Source organism: Hippocampus bargibanti, linkage group LG16, assembly GCF_051943395.1.
Source record: "Hippocampus bargibanti isolate YZ-2025 linkage group LG16, ASM5194339v1, whole genome shotgun sequence".
Lineage (NCBI taxonomy): Eukaryota > Metazoa > Chordata > Actinopteri > Syngnathiformes > Syngnathidae > Hippocampus > Hippocampus bargibanti.
This window is the reverse complement of record NC_142749.1, coordinates 9,508,385-9,534,893: the sequence shown is the minus strand read 5'-3', so window position 1 is coordinate 9,534,893 and position 26,509 is coordinate 9,508,385. Positions and strand designations below refer to the sequence as shown.

At 40.1% G+C, this 26,509-nt stretch overlaps 4 protein-coding genes across 7 annotated transcripts in view; 1 reads left to right on the top strand and 3 right to left on the bottom strand.

Moving 5' to 3' along the window:
- Nucleotides 1-2,078, bottom strand: part of LOC148886349 (cell adhesion molecule DSCAML1-like) — a 60,469-nt gene extending 58,391 nt beyond the window's left edge. The window contains exon 1 of one of the 2 annotated variants that reach the window (XM_089016982.1): nucleotides 1,905-2,078. In XM_089016982.1, the coding sequence (XP_088873108.1) occupies nucleotides 1,905-1,947 (43 nt within the window). In that variant the 5' untranslated portion in view covers nucleotides 1,948-2,078. The remainder of the gene's footprint in view (nucleotides 1-1,904) is intronic. The other variant, XM_089016981.1, reaches the window with a different exon arrangement.
- A 1,657-nt stretch (nucleotides 2,079-3,735) lies between these two features.
- scn4bb (sodium channel, voltage-gated, type IV, beta b) lies at nucleotides 3,736-11,686 on the bottom strand. Its single transcript, XM_089017035.1, has 6 exons — nucleotides 11,545-11,686; nucleotides 11,202-11,377; nucleotides 8,206-8,369; nucleotides 7,911-8,130; nucleotides 7,384-7,513; nucleotides 3,736-7,243 (listed from the first exon to the last, which is right to left on the bottom strand). The coding sequence occupies exons 2-6, from the start codon at nucleotides 11,284-11,286 to the stop codon at nucleotides 7,144-7,146; spliced, it is 699 nt and encodes a 232-aa protein (XP_088873161.1). The 5' UTR covers nucleotides 11,287-11,377; nucleotides 11,545-11,686; the 3' UTR covers nucleotides 3,736-7,143.
- Nucleotides 11,687-15,135: 3,449 nt separating this feature from the next.
- mpzl2b (myelin protein zero-like 2b) lies at nucleotides 15,136-21,264 on the bottom strand. 3 transcript variants are annotated; one of them, XM_089017622.1, is made up of 5 exons: nucleotides 21,062-21,264; nucleotides 19,373-19,542; nucleotides 18,374-18,584; nucleotides 16,725-16,914; nucleotides 15,136-15,941 (listed from the first exon to the last, which is right to left on the bottom strand). In XM_089017622.1, exons 1-5 carry the CDS (start codon nucleotides 21,174-21,176, stop codon nucleotides 15,770-15,772), a joined length of 858 nt encoding a protein of 285 aa, XP_088873748.1. In that variant the 5' UTR covers nucleotides 21,177-21,264; the 3' UTR covers nucleotides 15,136-15,769. The 3 variants fall into 3 exon arrangements, 2 of the variants coding, with proteins under 2 accessions (XP_088873748.1, XP_088873749.1); XM_089017623.1 differs by having other exon boundaries at nucleotides 15,799-16,199; XR_016117930.1 differs by having other exon boundaries at nucleotides 15,804-15,941; nucleotides 16,061-16,914; nucleotides 21,062-21,263.
- A 773-nt stretch (nucleotides 21,265-22,037) lies between these two features.
- On the top strand, nucleotides 22,038-26,125 carry pafah1b2 (platelet-activating factor acetylhydrolase 1b, catalytic subunit 2). Its single transcript, XM_089017595.1, has 6 exons — nucleotides 22,038-22,182; nucleotides 22,618-22,705; nucleotides 22,862-22,951; nucleotides 23,040-23,156; nucleotides 24,041-24,163; nucleotides 24,613-26,125. The coding sequence occupies exons 2-6, from the start codon at nucleotides 22,619-22,621 to the stop codon at nucleotides 24,889-24,891; spliced, it is 696 nt and encodes a 231-aa protein (XP_088873721.1). The 5' UTR covers nucleotides 22,038-22,182; nucleotide 22,618; the 3' UTR covers nucleotides 24,892-26,125.
- Nucleotides 26,126-26,509: the final 384 nt, after the last annotated feature.

Genomic DNA, 26,509 nt, shown 5'->3' with positions numbered 1-26,509 from the left:
GTGAGTTCGTTTTGATCCTAGATCAATACATACATTTTGGACTCAAAAATCAGATGAAATTGTGGAAATGGAAAACCGCCTGAATAATGTCAGCTGTGTCATTGAGCCACTCACATTGCAGCTTTAATTGTGCAGCCTTGCAAAGACAGCGCTGGGAATTGGACTGCTGGGGAGGGAGGGCAAATTTAGCATATTTCTATTTGTGGAGGTTGAGCTGCATGGGGGCGGGGGGCACGCCAACATGCCACGGTGACGGATCGCCTTATTGCTTTGCCAACTTCGAATTCACATTTTTCCCCGATTGACTTCGAACGGATTGCCTTTTTTAATAGGCGCTTCAAAAGAGGGCCCGCACGAAGCTCAAACTGGCTTCGATTAATTCTTCGCATTGAAAAGATGACGAGTTTTTTCCGCCTTTCAAATTATCAACTATCATCAATTGTGCATCAGTGGGACGAACGATTTAATCGAGTCTTGTTAATTACACTGACTGGTATTTTACCCTTACTTGGCGCATCTTGAAATGCAAAAAAAGTGACAAACGAACTTGCATTTCAGCTACTCTACGCCTAACACGTTGACAACAGGCAAAACGAGGGTGCCCCCTTCTCATCCGCGCAGTATTGGGCACGCGACAGACACGCGCCCACGCGAGCGCGCGCGATCCGGCGCAGGCGCGCGCGAACGCGTCTGGTGGTCCAGGTGCGCCATTAGTGAAGAACATGACCGGGCAAGTCTACAATCTGGCCCAGCTCCCCTGCTTGTGTGTGGACACTCTCATTTGCGTAAATTCACATGCACGAAGAGGGGGGAACCGTGACTTCATTAATTCCTCCTTTCAGTTGATAAATAAATAAAGAGAACCATTGTCAGTTGAAGGAAATAAAAATGACAAGTCAAGACGGATGAAGTCAAAAAAGGGTATACATATTTTTCAAACGTCACGCATTCGTTGATACAAAGGCCCGGATGTGGAAATTCTGCTTAATTTCTGCACATTTTCGATGCAGATGTGTCCAGATTATAAAGCACTTTAATAGCGCAGGATCAACTTGGCAGCAGAGCAAGGGATTTATTTCATAGGGAAGATAAAAAAATACATATACATTTATTTTAACTCCACGTTCTTATTCGCGTTTCAAATCAATTTCAACGGTGTACAGCCGAAGCTGCTAATTGCGCCAATTAAGGCCTTTATGCAGGGTTCATCCCGATGTAGCCAAATGAGCCCGTTGTCAAGGAAATGCCTTTTGTTCGTCATTAAATTACCACTACAGCGACAAAATGGCACTAATTTGAAAGAAAAAAATAATTAAACCACTGAAAAGATGTTGATGGAAATCACCGGGTTTGGTGGTGTCGAGATTGAACACGGCTTTATCAAAACAGCTGCAATTAGCAAAATCTGTACAATCAGAGGCAAAATAATCATTACAAATCACACGTGTGCCTTGTTTGAAAAAACTTTAAAAGCGCAAGATATGGAACGAATTCGTTGCAAAAACAGGATCGATTGAAAGATTTGCATTATCTGTATGGTTTCCAGCTCTCGTTGTATTTGCACCTCATTCTCTCCATTCAGCCATTTTACATATTCATATCCCAACTGGTAAAGCGAAAAACAATCCAGGCGTTACGGGCCCGAGCTTGAAAACACACAACCACCTACTTAAAAACACACTTTTCATCATCACTTTGTCGAAAAGATCCACATTTTAAGCAGTGGTTTACAATCGGGGCGTTTAAAAAACAGATTTCTCTCATTAATTAGACGACGCATTAAAGCAGAAGCCTCATCGCGAATAAATGCATTCATAACACCTCGATCGATGGCCGCTGCTTAATCAACTTAAAACTCTCACATTCAGTCTCCAAAAAAATGCCAATATAATATTTTGTCTTACCTTCTTCGAGAGAGTACAACAGGAGTAAAGTTACAAGCCACATGCCATAAATAGCAGGTCTATTTTTTTTTAGATATTTGCAATCCTGGCAAGCGTGGAGCGCCGGAAGGTGATTTTTTTTTTTTTTTTTTTTTTTTTTTTTTTTTCGTTTTTGGGGGGGCCAGGTGGGTCTCCGTGCTGGACTGGCGACTGTGCTCCCCGGAGGTCTCTCCAGCCCTGCCGCCCCACCAAGAATGGATGAGAAAGGAGAAGAGCCTCAGCCCCGCCCAGATCCCTCCTCTCTTAGCGGGACTAACGAGTGGACAAATCCGACATCCAACGCCCTCCACGGTGCGAGTGGACCGGGTCAGGTCGAGTGGGTGGGTTCCTATTTGTTCTTCAGTGACCTAAAAGTTCCGCGCTGGCTGGCTCGGCACCCAAGGGAGAGCGCCCACCTGTGATGACCCCATCTCTTTGCGCAATATGGACGTGTTGGAATCGAAGCCTTCTCCGTGGGACTAACGTCACCTCTTTTTAAAATATTTTTAAACGTCTGTTTCGATCATCTGGACTTCTATTTCACGATATCAGAAGGTATTTATCTGTGTAGTGGTTGTGGGAAAAGCAGTGAGAATGGCACTCGATTTCAGCACATGCATGGTGCAAAAAAAAAAAAAAAAAAAAAAAACAAGACCGTCAGTAAAGCAATGCTGTATTTTTTTGTTTTTCTATTTTTAAAAATAATCATTTACATTTAAACACCTAATGTGAACGTGTCGTGTGTCTTCATAAATTTCATCATAAGACTAGATCATGCCTTGCTCATTGAATATTACACAGTGTTTTTGAAAACATAAGTCTTAAAGTGTAACAAAAATATTTTGTCCAGTGCAACGTGAGCTGTTTATTTAATTTACAGAAACCTAACGATGGTTTGAACATTTTTACACAGAAAGTTAAGACCCGGAAAAACTACTGTACATGCTCTTAATAATTGTGGTTACTATCTCTCTCTCTCTCTCTCTCTCTCTCTCTCTCTCTCTCTCTCTCTCTCTCTCTCTCTCTCTCTCTCTCTCTCTCTCTCTCTCTCTCTCTCTCTCTCTCTCTCTCTCTCTCTCTCTCTCTCTCTCTCTCTCTCTCTCTCTCTCTCTCTCTCTCTCTCTCTCTCTCTCTCTCTCTCTCTCTCCACCTCTCCCCACCACCCTCTCCCACCAGATAAGCAGTGCATCACTTAACCTGTCTGAAAAGAGACAATTTTCCATTGGAAACTTGTTGAGCTATCGGTGCAATCGATTTTAAGTGATAAATACTCTCCTGCTAGATGGCAGAATGCACAATACTTGTGTGTGCATTTGGAGCCCTTTAACAAATGATCCTGATGAATTGGGCCAGATTTCACCCGGAGTAAGTAAATTTCTAAGTGATCAATGACACTTGAGTTTGTTCACATTTTAGTTGGGCAATTTGAGGTTAAAAATATACTCAAAACTGGAACAAGTCGGCTCAAGAAAGGTGAGGAAACGCCAAGTTCAAATTCAAACGATTCTGCCCGCAGCCGATAGCAGCAGATCTGAGTGTCAAAATTTAACACACTCCTGACACCTGCTGGTTGACCATGAAAATGCGAAATTTCAACAATGTATCACGCACAACGCTACTAAATTCTTTTGGAGTAAGTGAAAAACATTAATAAAATGTGCCGGTCCCAAGCCCGGATAAATACAGAGGGTTGTGTCAGGAAGGGCATCCGACGTAAAAGCTTGGCCAAAAGAAACATGCGGATCAAACCTTTGAAGATGAAGGACACTGATTCGCTGTGGTGACCCCTTGAAGGGAAACGCCGAAAGGAAAAGAAGAGTAATAAAATTAACGTTAACCACTTAGTGACGCATGGTTGTTTTTTTATGACGCCTTCTTCCATATTACCCCATGTTCACAAGCTATGCCAGACTGGTAGAAGTTCAATTACGTAAAAACGTTTTTGTGTCTTCCACGCTGTTGTGATTAAAGTCTATCAACAGCAGTTGGCGCACATATACAGTATTCACTAAATAAACGATATCGAACCGTTATTTGCTTTTCTTACCAATAGGTGACGCTGCTGTCTTGGAAATGCATCACCACGAGTGGAAATTGTTAATTGACAGCAGCTGGTAAAGGAGTTCGAGGTCATCAATATCGGCATTTGGACGACTGTTTGCACTGTCGGGGCGTTCCCTGTCGTATTATTTCCTGCACTGATTACAAACCAATGTTGTGAGAAATCTTTCAATTCCACGTAAAAAATCGTCACATCTGTATGTTGTTCATGTGAGAAGTAGTAAGGTGAAAGGCAGAACAATTAAACATTTTTCCTCTGAATGACAGAAGCTAAAAAATAACCTGTCAACAACGTTAATGATCATCAAATAACCCAACAGTGCATAATATCAATGGCTTTCTTATTTATTGGAATAGAAACACTCACACTAGTTTTATGAAGACATTTAGGCCTCCAATGTTGCTCAATTTTAATATTGGCCATTCTACTGTTTGCATGCGGTAGAGAATGACACACATTTCTGTATGTTCATGTTAAATGTTTTGCTAGCAATATAATCAGTGACTCAGAAGATTAGTGTTTCAATTTGTACATTTAGAGCATATATATTTTATAGTTTGCATAGAAGTGATGATCACTCTGCTGCCTCCCTCATCCAAATAAAATTTCATGAATTAAGTTTCATCAAGTCACTATCGTGACTTCCCGTAAAATGAAAAAAATCTTCACCAAAATGTATCCTAATTTGTGAATTTATCTTCCAACATTCTCTTTATGTGTTTCCAAGGAGCAAAAATATTGATTCATTTTCATCAAAAGAGAATACAAGTACTTGCGCATTCATAGGTGCATCACAATATGAGGCGTAGACAGTTAAAATATTGGAGTCAGTAATCTGGGATCATTTCTACCAGAAAAAAATCATTTATGTACATCTCAAAATGTGAAACCTCAAACATCAGTGTGTATTTCCACTTTTATCTCGACACTTTTGAAAGGACAACCATCCTTTATTTCAGTTTTGCTTATACCTTGTGATTCAAGAACGCCAACACAGGATAACTCACCCGTTGCAGGCGTAGATAATTACGAAAGGAGTCCCCACCCCACACACACTACAGAAGTCATCTTTTCAATGTGGAATTTCAGAAACATAAAACATCATCATTGTACATTCATCTCCTGATGTGTTGCTCATCTTTCGATTACCCTTGCATGGTACAATCAATCTGTCGAATTCTGGTGCAACTCCAAACTCAGTGTGCAATACGAAACCAAGTCACCATCATCATGGAGGTTCAGCTAAATTCACAGTGCAATTTTCTTGAACAATAAAAATAACAGTTGTAAAGATAACATCGGTATGGAATAATCATACAGTAGATAGGACTGGTTAAGCAGAACTTGACACAGATAATACATGGATGGCCAATGGAATGGAATGCAATATGATATTGTAATATATTAGCTTTTATTACTTTATCTCAAAGAGCTAAAGCTACAACTTTCACCCTATATATAGAGCATTGTTATTTTTTGGGGGTTCTCAATGCTGACTGATATCACATGCTTGAATTCTATTTATTTTTCACAAAAGCAGGAATGTTGGTAAAACTTTCATTGGTTTGGGAGGATTGTCCTTTTCAAGTCGGAAGCTAATGATTTTTTGTAATACTTGCAAGTAGAATGCCCATACTGGGAGGAACTCAGATGTCACAAGCAGGTACTATCGTTATACTGAGCAAAGAAAAGAAAGCAGATGGGTTCCTCTCATTTGTTTCAACGTACATTTTGTCACGTAACATTTTACATGCTAATTTCCAAAGCAATTATGTTATGTGTTATTCCCCAAACGATCAAGAGAGGGTTATTCAACCAAGCTCGATCTACTTGAGACTCTTTTTCGTTTCGCTGGTGACTGAAAAATAAAAATCGATGTATTTGTACTACATTTGAAAGTGCCTGATAAATTGTAATACGTACACACATTGCGTGGCATCACACAGTCAGAGACTAATATTTGAATCATAAGCATTCACACTTAAAGGACAATCAACGTCACTTTTTTGTTTCCTAACTGACAGAAGAAAAACGTTTTATAACATCTAAAATACCCAAAACACGCAGTATGATATTTTTATTCAAATGCAAAACACCAATAAAAATGACTTAAAGTGTCCAAAATCTGCAAAAAAATGAGCTGTGAATTGGGCATTTTCAGAAAGTCCCGCCCCCAGTTCGTGACGTCACGCCAAGACGTCTTGCATTGCTGGAGAATCAAAACAATGGCTTCAGATTCTGAGAATATGCTTTCTTGTTACACATCCAGTTATGAATATAATTCAAATAGTTCTGAAGAGGAAAGCATACATGTTTGCAATCGATTAAATAATTTATTCCGTGCCATTTTGAGGCCACATTGGGGGGAAATGTATCACCCAAAAAGAGGCAGAAAATGGCGTCCAAGCTCCTGTGAGGAATTAAATACCCCGTTTCCACAGGCTGATAAATTCCTTCCATGGAGCTTGGTCGCCCTCTTCTGGTGGCTTTTTGGTGCAACACGAGGTTTTCAGACCAAACAAGTACAGCAAAATATATTGATGTGATGGAAGGACTGCTACAATGTGTCTTTTTTTCGGTCAGGGGCGTTCCTTCAGTGACGTCACGTACAGACTCGTCACCGACTCAAAAACAAAACTTCCTGAATATTCAGCGCGAGTCTTAAAACGTAAAATATAGCTATATGCGGTGGAATCTTTGTAAAATACGCTCAGTAGAAGTCATTTGAAGCCAACATACAAATTATGGACACAACTTGTCCGGAGACGTCGGTTGTCCTTTAAATGACTTTCTGTGTAAACAAATGTCCCTTTAGTGATAATAACAATAAGTAATGCCATGTTTGGCATATATGTGCTTGAAAAAGAAAAGAGTGTGCTTTTGGATTTATGGAAATGCACTGAGTAAAAATTATATTTGACACATGGCAAGTTTAAATGTTGCATTGAGGTGCCTTTGGTTCAATCTTAAGAGTAAAGTGTGCAGGCTTGACAAAAGCATCTAAAATTTTCTGTCTGTCCTCTGCATTGTATGTACATTTGAAAATCAAAGCCAGGCAGGCACGTTTTTTTTTCCTAAGCATATCCTGGTTGTCTTGTACAATTCTGCAATAAAGGCATACATGAAAGCACTTGTAAGGCATTAAACGCATGCACGTCCTCATTTGGGTTTTGTCGGTTTGGGTTTTGAATCCACTTTCGATCCTGAGAGGCCATTTTCTGTGTTGTCGATCCCTGATGAGGTTACAAGGCACTCCTTACTGCACGGGAGGGTGGGGAGTGGAAGGAACGTGGAAAGGAGTAAAAGGATTGCAAAGAACAACAGACACCAATGCCATCTCAAACATTAGGATCAGAAAAACAAATCAAAAAACAAAACAAACCAAAACACAGAACTCACTTTTTCTCCTGAAGCTTGGAAAGAACAAATAGAGTGAAGTTCTTCAGCAGCATGAAGCCCATGAGCAGCGCAATAGCTCCGCCAACAGCAGAAGCTATGATGATCGTTAGCGTGTTGTCCACCTCCCGCACTGCCGAAAACAGAGGTATTCATAATCAGAAAACCTTTAAGAATAAAGGCTTATAATAATAAACAATATAATAAAATATAATAAATAGTATAATAAATAATATAATAAATATTAAATAATAATTAAAATCATATTTTTCAATAACTTAATATTTGTTCTTAATTATGACTGATTGGTATTATGAATTATTCCTTGCTAAATTAAATAATTATTACAATTATAATTATTACAATATATTAATAATAAAGCCTTTAATAATCAGAGCCTTTAACATGCAGTGTTTGCTTTAAGAATATATATATATATATATATATATATATATATATATATATATATATATATACTAAGCCTAACCTAACCCCCAGGCCTCATTACCAGGAAAGTGTAGAACACTCACACTCGTCCACCACAATGAGTTTGAAGATGGCGCTGTGGTTCTTCTCCTTTTCTTTGGGGTTGCGCCCAAAGCAAGTGTACTGGCCTCCATCCTCAAAGGTGATGTTCCACAATAAAATGGAAATGTTGTTTTTGCGGTTCATCCCCACGAATTCAAAACGGTCTTTATACATCTTCACTTTTGGCATCACCCCCTCTGATGGTATCACTGCATCACACACCTGACGGAAAAGGTTAGAACGCTGCCAAAACCCACCCGAGAGCAAAACATCGCTGCGTCACGTCAAAGGGTTTACCGTTTGCATGGTCCCATTGTCATTAAACTGCCATCTGAAATAAAGGTTCTCGATGCCAATGCAGCTGGAGTACGTGCAGGGCAACATGACTGTGCTGCCGTTGATGGCTTTGAGGAATGGCACCTTGCCAACAGACATCTCTAAGGCTTGAGTGGACTTGACAACTGAAGAGCAATACATCAGGATGACGCCACTGTTTCAGCCCCTTTATGGAGTCTACTTTGTTTTTACTCTTACAAGAGAAAAATCTGACAATGAAAAGATCCAACAAAATTGCCCCAAATATGAATATAATAATAATAATAATAAATAATAATAATAATAATAATAATATAATAATAATACATTTTATTAATAAGCGCCTTTCAAAACTCTCAAGGACACTTTACAGTCACGTAATTTTTATTATGCGGGTGAGTTTTTTTGCTGCTGTAAACTGTGAATTCCCCCACTGTGAGACTAATAAAGGCCAATCTAATCTAATCTAATCTAATCATTTGCTGCCATTCCCAAATTTATTCGGGAAGTAAAAACTGTGACGTGGAGCGTCATTCCCGAATGTGTTCGGGTTTTGGTTTTTCTTTCTTCGGGGGTGCCGATAAAGCGCTGGCTAGACCTCAGGCAATGTTTTTTTTCCCTTCCACGAGAGGGCATCAGTTCCCTTTTTTCCATGTTCCATTAGATTGGCCTTTATTGTGCTGTTAAAGCGCTATATAAACCGATATGCACAGTATGTATTGCATTGTATTTAAGACAGCTGCCCTCATTTCAAGATCATATAACTCCAGGCCCATATAATTTAGGAATTAACTCTTTTTTTTCTGATGGAAGAAGAAAGTATCAGGTTTATTACGCTGCAGTGAATGTTTATGTAGTCCTAAAACTCAATATTCTGTGGGTCCTGGAATTTGAGTGACAATGACAAAAACCCTGGCACTGGACTGGACACATTTGTGCACGTTGGGCAGTGAATGGGCTAATCTAATCTAATCTAATCTAATCTAATCTATCGATGAGACGGTTTCTTCAGGCGGCATCTGTACTTCTTTGAAGGTGTTGGACGTTTCGCCTCTTATCCAAGAGGCTTCGTCAGTGAACAAAAAAATCATCATTTTAGTTCACTGACAAAGCCTCTTGGATAAGAAGCGAAATGTCCGACACCTTCAAAGAAATACTGACTGAAGAAACCTTCTCATCGATGGACCACTCCTGTACGATTGAGAGTTTACACAGACATGACATGACATGACATGACATGACATAATATAATATAATATAATATAATATAATATAATATAATATAATATAATATAATATAATATAATATAATATAATAATAATGATGAGATTAATTTGGACTGGACCATTAATCAACTCAAACTAAAATAAATAATCCTTCCATCTAGTGTGTATTGTGTAAACTACATGCTGACAAAGCTTTGTACTGAACGACAAGCTCAGGTGCAATGACGCAGAGAAAAAAAAGCTGATGACATGCCCCAAAAAAAGAAGAGAAATAGCTGTGGATGCATCTGGTAATAAACTTTGGATGTCATTTGTGATGCACGATTCACAATTTGCTCGTGAACACCCACAAGGACAAAATGAAGTCAAGCATCATCGCAGCAAAAAGGAGGTCGCATGTGAGGGACTGTTATTGATTCCTTCACGTCACACTCCGGCTATCTCAATTCCTCTTCTGTGATGGTGCATGGTGAGTTTGCAAAAATAGTAACAGTAAGTGCGGAGCGCTACTAACACCTCTCTTGTGTTCATATTCCTCCGCGTTGACAATTACGTCTACCACACACAATCCCTTAGCGCAGTGTCATCATTTGGTATGGGAGTTGTCGTCGTCGCCTTGTTGTGACAAGTAATAATAATAATAATAATAATAATAATAATAATAAATTTCATTTATAAGCGCCTTTCAAAACTCTCAAGGACACTTTAAAGTCACAGGATATTGTATCTGCGGGTGGGCAGCGGCAGCAAAACGCGCTAGCACATTGAGGTCTGACTCATTTCAAGATACCCATAAACAGAGATGTTTACAAAACTTTATCTTAACACATTCACTGCCAGGTGTGCAAAAATGTGTCCAGTCCAGTGCCAGGGTTTTTGTCATGGTCACTCGAATTCCAGGACCCACAGAATATTGAGTTTTAGGACTACATAAATATTCATTGCAACATAAAAAAAACCTTACACTCTCTTCTTTCATCTGAAGAAAAGAGTTAATTCCTAAATTGTATGGGTCTGTTGTGATATGAGCTTGAAATGAGGGTGACTGTCGAAAATACAATGCAATACACCCATATTGGTTTATATAGTGCTTGAACAACAGCTGAAGCTGGACCAAAGCGCTAACAGGGAAAAAGGGAAATGCGGCCCCTTGTGGAATGGCAAATACATTGCCAGAGGTCATAGCCAGCGCATTATCGGCACCCAAACAAGAAAAAAACAAATTCTGGAATGGTGCTCTACGTCATATCTTCAATTCATGAATACATTTCTGAATGGCAGTGAATGAGTTAACAAGTGTAATGCACCCTAAGGTACCATCACATTCACTGACCCCCCCCCCCCCCCCACCCCCGATGCATAATGCAAAGCCAGTTGAAGACAAATAAGTGCATCTTGGGCATTAATGCAGAATGATTTTTTATGCTCTCCAAATGCTGTAGTCTGTCCCTGCCACATCCGCCCTTCAAAACTTGATTCATTCAATTCAGTTTAGCAGCTAACTTCAAATTAACCCTTTCATGCACTCTGTAATCTGATAACACAATAAAATGTCCACTATAGTAACTGCTGTCACTGATAGGATTAAAACAATTTTTTGTTATAAAAAACAAAATGACCTGATTATAATGCTTTCAGGTCTCATATTATATAATAATATAATGTATTATTAATATAATAATCATGATAACATCAATAGGCAAAGGTCAGATGACATATATTACAAAATGCTATTTTGAAAGAGGGATTACCAAGCAATACTGAGACGATCAGGTTAAAGGTTGCAGGCGGAAAGCCCAGCCTCGGGACAGCAACCCAGATCCCACGGACCTCCATGCGGATGCAAAATCGGCACCTTAAACCACTTCAAGACCCAAAGTGACCTTTGAAAAATTTCTTCAGTTTCCTGGGTGGAATCTGGAAGCCTCTGAAGAAAACACATAACACTTCAAACTACTTAAAAGTCACTGAGGATTCAACCAAAACATCAAATGGACATCTTTGCGGGAAAAAGAGTTCACAAAGTATCACCAAAGCTGCAAAAAGACACATGGGTGACTGGTGAGTTCAAGTTCAAGTGTTCACAATGCCTACCTGCTTCCGCCACTGAGGCCCACAGCGCGTCGACTCAGCGGCCAATTCTAACCGGGCTGCATCGTCAGGTTCATTCAGTCCGTCCGTCCGTCCGTCCGCACTCTCACTGCGGCGACTGCCACGTTGCAGGAGTGGCTAAGAGAGACAATTGGAGAGGAGAGACAGACGGGAGAAAATGCCACCAGTAAAGACCCCCGAAGCAGCTGACTCCTCCTTCTACTCACCTCTCATGCTATCTAACAACTTTTGCCTGTCCTTTACACTGGCTCTATGCCACCCTACCCCCCCCTTGCATCCCCATCATCACCTTCCCTTCCCTCTTCTGTTCACTCAACCCTCTCCCCTGGCTTTTCTGATGACTCGGGGAGTGTATGCAGGCGCTTTTGTCAGAGCGTGTGATGAGTAAGTAAAAGTTCTGCACTGCAGATTGGGCTTTTGTGATGCAGCCTCAGGTTCAATACACAGCTCATGACGAGCATTCGTAACGGATGCATTTCTTTGCCGGATATCTGCACTGGTTCTATCTCGAGTGGACCCCATCACAAACATTGTCTATCGTCATACATGCGCATCACATATAATGTTGAAAAGGTCACAATCATTTGAGTCAGGTGGTACCAGTGCTCCGTTGTGATCAGGAGTGGCGCAATCATTTTTCTTCACGGGATAGCACCTTTAGAATAAATACATATTCATTCATCAGCGAGGAAGATTGAAGTACTCTTCGCTGCTGGACATTACACATGATTGGCTTCGCTCACCATAGCCAAACTTTATGAGTCATTGTCAGTTGAGAGCCAACGTCCAGATTGCTGTTAATTATTGTGAGCTTATAGGTCACTATTAACGGCGGTGTGGCCATCAGGAAAATAGAGAGATTCCTGAACGAGGCCTTCCATTCCAGAAAGTAGCAATGAGTCCCAAAGAGGGTACAGAAAGTTCTGAAGAATGTGTCTTTGTGTTGTCATATTATTTGTGATGTAGTTTTTTTGGTTTTTGTTTTACTTTGTTACTTCCGGGTTGAGTGAATGCTGGCGCGTGTGGCTGCCGCTGCTCACCCGCAGAAAAAATATCCTGTGACTGTAAAATGTCCTTGAGAGTTTTGAAAGGCGGTTATAAATGAAATGTATTATTATTAAACACAATGGAAACTTAGTTTGGAGATGTTTCAAAATACATTTCATGCACTTGAAGATACACTTCAGCTCAAAATGTAAATTCACCCACCTGCCTTTACTCACATATGAATTCAAATGACGTCCCATTCTTAATCCAGAGGGTTCAATATGAGGTCGATGCCCCTGGTTGCGTCAGTTTTGCTCTTCTTGGTGTGTGTATCATGGCCACCTGGGGGCAGTATAACAGACATACAGATTGGCAAGGAAAAATACATAAATAATAATAATAATAATACATTTCATTCATAAGCGGCTTTCAAAAAAACTTACCGACACTTTCCAGTCAAAGCAGAAGTTTTTCTGCGGGTGAGAAACGGCAGCCAAACACGCTAGCTTCACTCAACAAGTAACATAAAACATGCATCCAATCTATCAATTATCCTAACTAAAATCTTTTAGTTTGCTGACGAAGTTTCTTGGATAAGAAGTGAAACGTCCGACACCTTCAAAGAAGTACAGATGACGGCTGAAGAAACCTTTTCATCGATGGACCACTCCTAAACGACTGAGAGCTTACACAGACGCCTGTTTAACAAATGTGTGTCTTTGCTGTGGCACATGGTTAAAAGCTGCAGTATAAGACATTTGCTTAAAAATAAAACAAACAAAAATTAACAAATGTCTGTAATTATTGTTATATTGACTGTCTTGTTTGTTTCAACTGTAATAATACCACAACTTAGAAGTATTGGTTAAGACACCATCTAAGTACAGTAGTAAATCATGCTCTTATACTAATTAAATAATTTACATAGGAAAGTTACATTTGAGTGACAAAATGTAATTTGAGTTTATCGGCACATGAAGCAGCTATATATTGAGGTCATTTGCATTCTTATTATATATTTTTTGCTCTTCTGAGAAATGTTGTGGTTCCATGCCAACATTTCCAGGTAGAGAAAGGCTAGTGTTATCCGGTAGGCGCTGGAGTAATGAGCTGTTTGCAGGATGTGGTGTTCTAAATGAGAGATAATGTGACCGGTTTGATGGCTGACCACACTCATTTTCCGGCTGAGTTCAGTGAATGCAATGATAGTGGGAACTCTTCCAAAGCGAGGAACAGGAAGATTGGACGGCTTGCGTCTTGATTGTCAGGCTGCTACTGCACACAGTACAAATGACTGTTGTGTGTAGTGTACACATTTAAAATTGTTCCTTCAGGGAAAAAAAAGGATACAACTCACACATCCAATTTCATGGTGACAGTATTAAAACCGTACGGGAGTCATTTCAAAAATGTGTCCACTCCAGTGCCAGGGTTTTTTTTTTTCATTTTCACTCAAATTGCAGGTCTCAGCTAATATTGATTTTTCGGACTGCATAAACATTCAACGCAGCGTTAGAAACCTGAGACTCTCTTCTTATATCAGAAAAAAATGAGTTAATTCCTAAATGTTATGGGTCTGGGGTTATCTGAGCTTGAAATGGGGGCGGCTGTACAAATTACAATGCAATACATACATATTGGTTTATATAGCGCTTTAACAACAGCTGAAGCAAGTACAAAGCGCTAACATGGAAAAAAGGAAATGCTGCCCCCTTGTGGAAAACAATAAAAAACATTGCCAGAGGCCATGGCCAGCGCTTTATCGGCACCCCCAAAAAAAAAAAAAAAAAAAAAAAATTCGGGAATGGCGCTCTACGCCATATTTTCAATTCCCAAATAAATTTGTGAATGGCAGTGAATGAGTTAATAAAGGGGGAAAAAGCGTCAGATTTGACCACGCAGCAGATGTTAATCTCTGTTTTCTTTTAGGTCTGATTAAAAAAAAAAGTATTTATACGTAAAAATGTCCAGTAAAGTATCAAATATTGTGAGTCACTAACACAAGTGAAAGAAGGGAAGCTTGTGCAAAGGCTTAATGTGTTAAATAAGTGAATCTCGCTTGGATTAAGAAATGGGATTTAAGTCGAGGTTTTACAGCATTTTCCTTCAGATCTTCCTCTTTGTTGAGGCTACTGAAAGACGGATTAGTGCCAGTAGATTTCAGCAATTTTGCCAAGAAATTGTCCGAAAGGAAATCCTTGTTAAAATGTTTGTTGGGCCACATTTCTTTCTCTTACGAGCGACAGTCCATTTCCTTTTAAGCTCTGCCTAACCGTTCACAAAATGCCAACACGAAGCTTGGTTTGACTTCACGTCACCTCAGCAGGGATGAAAATGAAATGAAAATAGCGCTTTAACAACAGCTGAAGCTGGAACAAAGCGCTGACATGGAAAAAGGGGAAATGCTGCCCCCTTGTGGAAGGTAAAACATTGCCAGAGGTCGGACCAGCGCTTTATCCCCTTCCCCCCCAATGAAAAATCTAGAGCAAATTCGTGAGTGGCGCTCTACGTCATATTTTCAATTCCCTCATGCATTCGGGAATGGGAATGAATGAGTTAATGTTCACATCACAAAACAGGTTGCATGTTATACTTTCAAATAGTTTATTCCAGTTACAAATAACATTGTAGACCAAAAAAAATTAAAATACAAAATCATAAGTGCAATGCTACCATTATACCGAAGTAAACAAGAGGTTAGTTTTCAGCAGCACTATTAAAGTGAAAAATGGTGCGCGGCAGTATCTTAGTGGGGTGTTTGATCAGCAGATAATCACATTAACTTTGTTTGTTCCAACAAAAGCAAAATGATGCCACATCACTTGTCCATCAGCCAAACAAAACTTGAGGAGAGCGGCAATCCTTGAACAAAAAAAGCGTGACGGGACAACCATCAACCCAATGACACAAATTGCAACTAAGCACTTTGTGGAGCGTAGATGCTACGCCAAGGTCGAACAATCCCAACAATGTCCATCTCACATGCAAGGCCATATCATGCCATGGTTGCTCACGCCTTCATAAAGCCGCAGTGTGACTGGATCGTAATGACATAAAGGGAAAAATACATTCTTGTACTTGCAAATGTTGTTTGTCAAAAAATGGGCGTCTGATTAAAGGACATTGGTCCAATCCAGATAAGAAATGGATCAAAGTCATATGGCTCGTAATGGCACTTTGCAAAGGTCTAATGGGGACGCTCATGAAAACTTCACCCAACTTAATCATCATCGTCACCGTCTTCGTCATCATCGTCGTCATCATCATCGTCTTCTTCACTGCCCTCCTCCTCGTCATCGTCTCCGCTGCTAGGCTCAGACTCTTCATCGTCAGAGCTATCAACTTCCAGTGTCTCCTTTGCGAGAGTGAGATGGACCGCTTCCTCGGGTTTACTGATGCAGACCAGCAGTCACGCAAGTGCACACAGACACATACACAACATGTAAGATGGGCTGCTATTGGAAAGTGGAGCAAATAAGCAATGAGACCAAAGTGGATTGTCCAGTAATACCCAGAATGTTCAGCTTGACCCAGCCAGCCTTACTGCAGAGGGGGGAAAAAAACTACTTAAAGCCACATGAGCATTCATCCAGCAAAAGAGAGTTCATGGTTGCCCGTGGTTCGGCCTCAGGAGTTGTTAGTTTCTTCACCTGTATTCGCAAAGTACAAAAAGGCAAACATGCTGACTCGCAGTTGCCAACCAAGAGGAAAATAATTTAACAAGCCAGAAAATGTTAAGATGCTCACATCGTGATTTCAACCCTTGAAAACAGGCAAAATTCGCAGCAACAGCTTTGTATTTTAAGTTAGGTTTAGCGCATATACAGTCATTGGAGCTGCGGTCTACTTCCGGTTAAATGACAGGTGATCAAAGCTGCTGCTGTGAACTGAGATTATTTCAACAACAACAGAATGATTCCTCCATATTCACATCTCCTACATGGCAGGGTCAGCAAAAAAAAACAATAAATGTCATCAAACAGGAAGTTTTTTTTTTTTGTGAATGGCAGAAATCTGTGATACATGATGTCTAACACTGCATAAGGGTTCACATTGGAGGAACAAACGTGGAAGAAAACATTCTCAAGCTGTGATTAGTCTCTTTTTCCCAAAATAGCCACATCAGTCCCAAGAGGAAGAGCAGGAGAGAGGCGGCGTCCCCTTTGGGCCCTCACCACACGGTTGGGTCCTTGCGCTTAGGCTCGGGATCTTTGCGCATGGGTTCCTGTGCGTTCATCTCCAAGTCCTCATTCCGGCGTCTCCTCTTGTAGAACTTCACAGCCAACCAGGAACAGAGGAGAATCAGTACAACCACGCAGCCACTGACAACAGCGATGACAAGGATGCTGATCTCGGATAGGGAAGCTAGAAGGAAGAAAAATACAAAAAAGGGATACAAGGGAGGAAGACAAAACATATTGTTGGTCCTTGAGCTGTGTAAACTGCAGCTGCAGAGAACAGCGATAACGCTAGGAAAAATAAACACAAGAAGGTTTCACCAGTTACTCATGCCTTGCTATTCTAACACACGCCATCTGCATTAGTTTTTGGCACAAAGTACATACGGCTATTGTATCAAAATAATCTCAACTGGAATGGCTAGAATGGATTGTTGGCAGACTTATTTCCAAGGCAAGTTCTATCAGTGGCCATCAGGGCATTGCAGGCCTTCTCTGCTGGCCTAAAAATATCTGAATCACAGACTAATGTGAATTATACTTTGTCCATGAATTCTTATTAAATAATTCCAAATTGTCTTTCAGCTTCCCTTTGTTGCTTTTCCCCTGTTGTGCTGCTACCAGATGTGTTCGTATTTTAGCATTGCAGCCATCATTTGTTACCACAGTCAGAAATCCACCTGGATGCCTTCACAATCAGTTCTGCAGGCCCTGGAGCATAAAATCAATGTGGATGAAACTGTGGCTTTAACCAATCAGAGTTCGAGTTGGCAACCCAAAGGCATGTGGGAAGTTGCTGGAAACTTCAGATTTTTTGCAAACTATGAATGGCTCGTCACATAATTGGCTAGTCACTAGCCAATCATAGTATCACGAGCCGCTAGCGAAGAGAGCATACTGGCCAGAGCTAGCACGCTGTATCTCTCGTGAGCTGCAGAAGCAAATATATTGATTTAATAGCACTTTTTGTCAACCCACAATGGCTGAAGGGGGAGAAGAAATGGATTTGGTTGCAGATTTACTGTTAAAGCCAATTTCAAGACGGACATTACAAGGATAGATGGACATCATTAAGGTTGGACAACTCCGAAGCTAGCAAAAATAGCAAATAATATTGCAATTTTATGAGGTTATCATGAATCCACACATTCTTTGTAAAAGGTTGAACAGTTTAATGACAGTATTTCGTAAGTTTCATAAGTCACAAGTTATTTTCTGGCCAACAGCGCCCTCTAGTGGGTGTGTGGTAATATCACATCACACTCGCAGCTGATTGATTCAGGCGGAGCACGACTGAAGGCCTAGGAGTGACATGCACGGCCCGCCACTGCATTTTATACATAAGTCAGGAAGAACAATCTATCACAGACCGAAGCTGTGATGCATCAATAGCTGGTAAATGTCTGACAACAAAAAAAGATTATAACTGGACAGAGGGAAAATATTTCTGGTACCTTCTGGAGTCTGCATGGCATTATATATATTGATACATCGTGCATGTTGGAAATAAATATATTTCAATATTAATAATTCAGCCAAATGCAAATGAATGGTCATTAAAACCAGTGAACAGTCTTCAAAATCAGGTTATTATTCAGGTTAAGAAGTGTTGAAAATGGCTCAATAGATGGAAGTGGAACACTTACCTTTGCTGACCACAGTTAGGGTGGTCTCTCTGTTATTTCCGTGCACATCAGGGCGGTTCCGCACGTTGCAGATGAACGTGCCGTTAAATGTTGGGGGCACCTCATGGAGGGTGATGGAGGCATCATTTCTTGTGACATCTCCTGACCACACTGCACGGTCTTTAAAACGTCCACTCTGAGGTGGGTACGGAACCTCCTGGTAGTAGAACACCTGACGGACATGCACAAATCAATGTGTTTAAGAAAAGTACCACATTTTCGGTGTATAAGGTACACATAAAAGTGCCTTATACGTAGGTGCGCCTTATATGTGAAGTAATATTGAGCCACAACAGGCGTTGCAACTACCGTCAGAAGCCATTGACTACACCCCCGTAGAAAAAGTAATGCGTAGCCCCGGCCTCTATACTGTAGCGCCTTCTAATGTGCCTTACATTTGGAAAACCTTTATATATTTATATGTTATATTTGGAAAACTATTTTCATTCATTGAAGATGCGCCTTATAGTCCTGTGCACCTTACAGTCCGGTGAAAAAATAAATAAATACACCATTCATTTGGGGTGCGCATTATAATCCGGTCCGCCTTATACACCGGAATATACGCTAAGTGCCTATGTATACCCACATGCACGCACGCGCACAAAATTCAGCTGCACTGTATAATACATTATTGAGTAAACATTATATATGCCATTTGTCTCCAGGATGACACATCATTCGCCTGCATGTTTTTTGTTTTCATTTTTTTTTTACAAAGTGTGCAGTCAGGCTTTCAAAACTATTTGAGATGTACCTCACTTCTTTCACTGGGCTGAGGCGTTCTATTTGGTTTTGCCTTATGCAAGATGAAAGTGACAAATGCCTCCAGTCACTGCCTTTAATTGTTCCATGAAAAGCGAGGCGATTAAGATGATTTGGCATGTTTTGGCTTGTTATAGACCGTACAAAGCGACTAAACCTACTCTGTGTCTTTTAATGGATTCAGTTTGTACCTACCGACTCTTCTCTTTTAGAATTCAGTGGACGGAAGTTCCAGGACACAATAACAGACTGAGTTGACACAGGGTGACTGGACCGGAAGGTGCATTTGAGTTTAACCGTGGTCCCATTCACCGCCTCCACCTCAGATGGTGCAAAGATTTCAATTCCTGAAACGTTCGCCACTCCTAAATAAAAAGCGCAAAAAGTAAAAAGTCAGGCTCATTCCTAAAGCGTTAATGATTACTGAAGAGTCTGAAGGTCACATGTCGGCCAGCTGATGATAGACAGCAAATATTCCTTTTTCTAACCCAAAGACTACCTATGAGTACAGTGTGGTTGATTTCCTTTACTTTTAATGAAATGTATTATAATTTCATTTATAAGCGCCTTTCAAAACTCTCAAGGTCACTATACAGTTACAGGATAAGTTTTCTGTGGGTTAAATCAACAAAGAGAAATTTAAAAACTGACTGACTGCATAATAAAAGGCAACCTTTAAAAATAGATAACACATTAGCTGCGATAAACTAAATTGTAACATGAAGAAAGAATCATTTCCATATCAATCATTAAAGTGATTTAAATTACTCAAGGCGTTTCCCTAATTTGCTTGTTCAAACACAATGTTTGTCAGTTTCACAAAAGCCAAGACAAATCACATTTTGTTCAGTCAGCAAGGCGTGCCTCATTGACGCCTTTTGATTTTACAAATACACGTGTGTACCAATCGACATAGAGGCTCTTTGGTAGAATAATAAAGCAATAAAAGACGACATTCAACCATTGATCCTGGCGCATGAGTGAGCCCCTGTGATAAGCAAATATGCCCTTGAGGAGTTGGGCTGCAATGCACTCTATAAACTCCTGATTGTCACAATTGTTGTTTGAATGCAGGGTAAGGAATTGACAGACGTCTTTGATAAACTAAAAGACCCCCAACATCCCAATCTCCTTTAAATAAGCATTTTCAAGATAGTTGCTGTTACAGTTTACAAAGATAAAAATACTCAATTCTGACTGACACGATTGGAGAGAGGTACCAGTATTCATTAATAGTCTGTGTGTGAATTTTAGGGGCATTTTTTCAAAGACAATACAAAAACACAAATGACATCACAGGATAATCATTCGTCTTATTCCAGGCATTCAAAAATCGTTTTGAGTGAATTTGATCAGTAGGGGTCAGGGGATCTGCATATTAATATTATCTTTGCGTGAATCCTGGTTTCAGAGAAGGACAACACATCTGAATCGAATTTGTACAGGAAAATATAACCCACGCCTGTTACTGATCAAAAACCAGAATGTAATGTTAAAAATGCCTTGTGAGACGCCCCAATCCAAATAAAAACGCTTAATTAACACAGAACTTTGCAAAACGCCTGATGTGTTTATTGAACGCCTCCAAATTAGCTGGAATGGCTTGCACGGTGTATTTACTTCAATTTAGCACATCAAAGTCGTTTCAAAGAGCGATTGTAGAGAGATAATACAGTATCTGAAATCTATAACTCGGTTTAAATGTTAAAAGACATTCAGTCAGAAACACATTGTCACACGGTGGGGGTGTGTGTGATATTCCACGACTCTAAACACTCATTAAAATTTACTTAAAAGTCACATTGTTTTCAGCAGAACCTATTGTGTCCTTTTAAAGAGAAGCTCAATGCGTGCATGTGTCATGGAAGTTTCTGTAACTCTCACCTGACAGGACGAACCCTCCTAGGAGAAGCAGATGCCATGTTGGACACATGAGATTGACAAACGTCGATGCCGTCTCAACACGGACAGTCCCTTCGTGAAAATATAACGAGGGCATGCATGTATGTTCCCACGATTGACAAAAACAAATACAACATGTATGCGTGGATTCCGCTCCACTCGACTCCCACTATGTAAAACTTGAGTCACCTCTCCGAGCAAGAACACACCTGATGGGCGGTGTTTGGCAGCTTCTTGCATAACCTGTTGCTCTGCCTCCTCAAATTGTGTGTGTCTGGTTTCGACTTATATACAATATAAAGAGGTTTCTTTTTCTTTCTTATTCTTTTTGTCTAAAATCGCAGGTCTGTACGCGTTAATTCTTGCGACACAAATATAAGTATAATGCCAGCAATCTTTACCTCCACTCTGTGGCCAACATAAAAAACTTTAACAAAAACACAACAACATATAACTATGCATATAATAAATAATAATATAATAATAATAATAATAATAATAATAATAATAATAATAATAATAATAATATAGTTTATTATATAAACTAATAACAAAACAAATGTCAATGAATAATCATTTTAAAGGGTACGGTCGAAAATCTATTTAATGTCGATAATTTCAAAAAATTGTACGAGTGTTGAAATATTAAAGCGAAAAATACAAATGAGACCAGAAATCAACGTTTATTGTGTAAGAAAGCAACTGAATAATATCCCATAATTCATTGCGAGCCTGCCGCCCGCCTTTAATAATCCTACGATGAATATTAATAATATCGTATTGATGTGTTATAATGTTCATTAAAATGACTTACAGAAATATTTAATTTATACAGATATATTTTGTAAAGCGTTCGCAAATCTCTGCATTGCACTGTCCTCTCCCACAACATTAAAGCAAATTTTCACACGGAAATACTCTCTCCCCAACAAGATCTCTGGTAGTTGCCTTCTTGACACGCCTTTTGTTGTCTCGCCTAGCTTACAGCCCTTTTGATGCTACCATATCGAGCATCCGCACATCAAACTGCGAGACAGCTGTCAAGTCTACGGCGCAGCTCACGTCAGCCTCGGCTCGAGAAGTGACGCTCTGCACTTTGCAAGGTCGACCGTTTCCTAAAATGAAATAACACATGACATTATTGTGCATTCCGTGTCGAACGCGAAGCACGTTTAGTTAGTAGATTCAGCTTGCAGTAATAGCGCCCTGCGTTTAGCTAGCTAACAAGCAAACGAGAAAAAAAAACACCCTGATTGTAACATCGGGTCTCTTTAATCCTTGTGTTGATGCTGGGATTTTATAAGCAGTGGCTTAGAAAGGGAAAATAACGTGGGTGCATATTAGGCCACGCTGTCTGTCCCTAAAGCGTTAATCGGCTGCTGCGCGGCTAAAGTCTGTGCTAGCTGGTGCAGATGCGCCTTTGCTCATATAAATTGCGTGCATCCTGTGCAGCTTTATACTTTGCACCCATATATTTAATCATCCGTGCAAGTCTGTTTTAATTTAATAGCGAGTAAACCTTCTGATCTATTCTGCAGGATGAGTGGCGATGGTGATGGTTCCAACCCTGCTGCAGTAGCTCAGCCAGTCGATGATGTGCAAGGAGATGGGCGTTGGATGTCACAGGTGTGGTAAAGATTAATTTCAGACTGAATTTATTTCCCCCCTAACAAAGCTAGGATCAGTCAATATGAATAACTTCAACATACTTTAAAAAAAGCACAACAATGTAAACATTTCCCCAACTCTTTTCTGACAAGGTTGTGTTTGTTATCTTTTTAGCACACTCGATTTGTGCAGGAGTGCAAGGATGGAGAACCAGATGTGCTTTTTGTCGGGGACTCTATGGTACAGCTAATGCAGCAGTATGAGGTGAGATGATTATCCTGGAGTGTATTGCTGTCGTTAATTTCATTCGTTTTGGAATTTGGAAAAATGACTACCCGATTCGCTTGTACAGGTCTGGAGGGAATTATTCTCACCACTCCACGCTCTCAACTTTGGCATCGGAGGCGACACCACCTGCAATGTGTTGTGGCGGCTGCAGAACGGAGAGCTGGAGAACATCCGCCCCAAGGTTGGTGTGACTCCCCATGCCTGCTGTGTTTTTACGTCCTTGCCCACATGTGCGGTATGTTCCTAAAGCCCACTCAAAGATATAGTTGGCTGTCCCCGACCTTACCAATTTAGCTGTATCAGGAGCAGCTGTTGTGACTGACGTAGTGGAACATTACAGCTGCAATTTTGACTGTCCAAAAGCTTTCCGGTTTAAAGTTGGGCTCAAATTTAACTGAAGCAATTTGCCCCAAACAAAGAATTAACTCTCCATGATGTTGATTCCCTATTCCTTTGCTTATTACAAAGAAAGTTACTATGATGTAAGATTCCTCTTTTTCATATTGTTGTCCAATATTCTTACCTTTTTTTTCCGTGACAGTCAGAGATGATTCCCAGTATTCGTCAATGACCCTCGAAGTGCGTTGCACACTGTTTATTTTATTTTGCTGTGTTTCTATTTTTGTTGGTTTTATTGAATTTTCATCAAGTCACTTTTTTTTAGTTTAATCAACAAAATATTTTCCTTTGACTCTTCTGTGACTTATCTGGGTCATTTGAGTCACAACCATTTGTGTGGGTTGATATAAAATAAGGACTGTGCTCGTCACTTTGCTATCAAGTAGCATTGTTTTCTGTGAGATGTGTTTTAACATTTGACAATGCGTTTGTGGTTGTTTTCCTATTAGTATTGTGTGACGGTCAATGAAATGACATTCCCCACAGGTACGACATTCCAAAATACGGAGTAGAAAAGCCTTCATAAGGTGTGCAGGAATGTCACTGAGTTATGTAAACAGTGTAAGAGCAACATTATCAAGTTTGTTAAAGTGCACACAAGACTGTAGTTCCCCAAAAAAAGATCAGTGACAATCAGCTGAACATCTGTTTTTGGTTTTGTTTTAGATTGTGGTAGTGTGGGTAGGAACCAACAATCACGAACATACGGCAGAACAAGTCGCTGGAGGCATTCTTTCAATCGCAAAGCTGCTCACCTCCCGTCTACTCAAGGCCAAAGTAATTGTGCTGGTTAGTACACATTTGTTTGCTTTCGGTTCCATTCAATATATGAACTTTTTTTTTTTTTTTGTCGTTTTGATTCTTTTTTAAAATGCATTTATTTCCTTTACTGAGTCAAGCAACATATTTATAATGGAAAAATATCACAGAATACAAACATGTAAAAAAACCACAGGACCCAGTTATGATAGTACTATATTCTTTTCAAATATCCATCCAGCACTATCACTGCTGTCTCACACAAAGGGTGCCTGACTTATTCAGTTGAAAAGATGTCAACAAGTGAGACAGTTTAATAATGCTGCTTTGTTTTCAAGACAGTACCTAAAACTGCAATCTATGAAAACAACAGTGAACAAAATAACATTTCAAAGATCGGGCCCAAGCCAAGCGAAGACCAAGCTTCCATTTAAAATGATGTGGCGATTGCATTGATTTCAAACCAAACCGGTTCTCAGGGATTATTACCACGGGGGGAGCGCCCAAACCCCCTGAGGGAGAAGAACGCCACCGTCAATGACTTTCTCCGCTCCTGGCTGCCTCGCCTTGGCCAGGCTCAATTCTTGGACGTGAGCGGCGACTTTGTCCACTCCGACGGCACCATCAGTCCGCAAGACATGTTCGACTTCCTCCACCTTACGTCCACGGGTTACCGCGCCGTGGCCAAGCCCCTCAGTGACCTGCTGCTTCAGATACTGGAGGAGACGCCGGAGGAGCGAAGGGCGTCACTGGTTTGAGCCAAGTACGACGGCGCCCCAAATCCTGCCTCTGGTGTCGGCAGGAGGAATGGCACCCTAAAATGGACGTGTCTTGGTGTTGATATGTGGAGAGTTGGTGTTGGTGCTGTCGAACGAGAGAGAGACATCACTACCTACGTACACTCTTGAAATGACTGTCTGCCCGAGACCTTGTGTGAGCACACTGTCAGATCAAATGAAGTATTTCTCTTGATTTCTGAGCTCAGTCACTCATTCACTGATACGAACAGCCTCGTTTCTTCCTCTATTATCTTGTCATGGTCAAATGTTTGACAGCAACTCTGGTAACTTGGACAATGTTTAAAGTAAGCTCAGAAGGAGAAAAAAAGTGCTTCATGTCTGTCAATCGTTACTTATTATTTCACGGTCGGTATGTAAGAAAAATTGCCAAACAGCGCAGAAAAATAGCATAAATGTTGTTTGTGGTTTATCACCTTGCGCTTTTTCAGTGACTGTTAATGGCAAAGGGACCAATTCGCTTGAAATATTTTGTTTTGTAAAACTCCCGGAAACTATTTGAGCGACATGGAACCAGGTTACACGCATTTTGTTTGCAACACAAATGAACTCGTAATATATACACTATTATGTATCCTGATGTTGCTGAACAATGAAACTCTTTCCTCGTTCCCTGTCTTTATGGTTATACAGTATTTTCCCTCTCACGCGCCTTTTCATTATGTAATCCTTTACATTCTTTCATTTTTTAATCCCCATTTTGTGTTTTGCTTTTTCACTGACCTCACACAACCTTGCTCCTTCTGTAAATCACAAACTGATATTTTAGGAGTAAAAAGTTGCAGAAGCTACTGAATATCTTCATCACGCTAGGAAAAAAAATGTCTGCAAACTCATGCTAAAGCTTCTTTCTCACTCAATAAATCACACACTGAGCTTTGAATTATCATAAATTACTGCTGTCTTAAGCTCTGCACAATGCCTGCTATGTTCAAGTATGTATGATTTTATGTGTGCGTGCATGCGTTGAATGTCTAGGGGAGCAGTTGTGTACAGTTTTGGAAGTTGGAGTCGTGTGAGTGTTTAGAACTGACCCCGGCTGTATATAAGAAATGAAAAAGGGGTGTCTGAAGGGGAAGTTAGATTGTGGGAGATTGTCGATGTGATCCATTATGTGCACTTGTTTGTCTTGTTGTCTTGTTGTTGAGTTAAAGGTAAAGCATTCCAATAAAGAAAAAACCATGAATGGAATTCATTTGCGTTCAAGTGGCCATACTTAGTTTTCTTCACTTTTTGCTTCTTGATGACAGATGGAATTAAGACATTCAGCATTTCAGTGAAATTTCAGGATAATCAAAACATGTTTTCTTTGATCTTTCAATATTACATGAATTTGACCTCTCAAACTCTGAATGCAAAAATGTACAACTTTGGTACTTCCTGCACAGCTTGCTGTTCTCTAAGCAAGGAGCAAAGTGATAAAAGTTCACAACAGGTATTGAATCCATAAAAATTGTCTAGGCTGTCCTTTGCCTTTTTGTGACTTTTCTTTTTCTTTAAACATGTATTTGAAAGTTCATTAAAAATCACCTTAACTCATTCACTGCCAGATGTGCAAAAATGTGTCCACTCAAGTGCC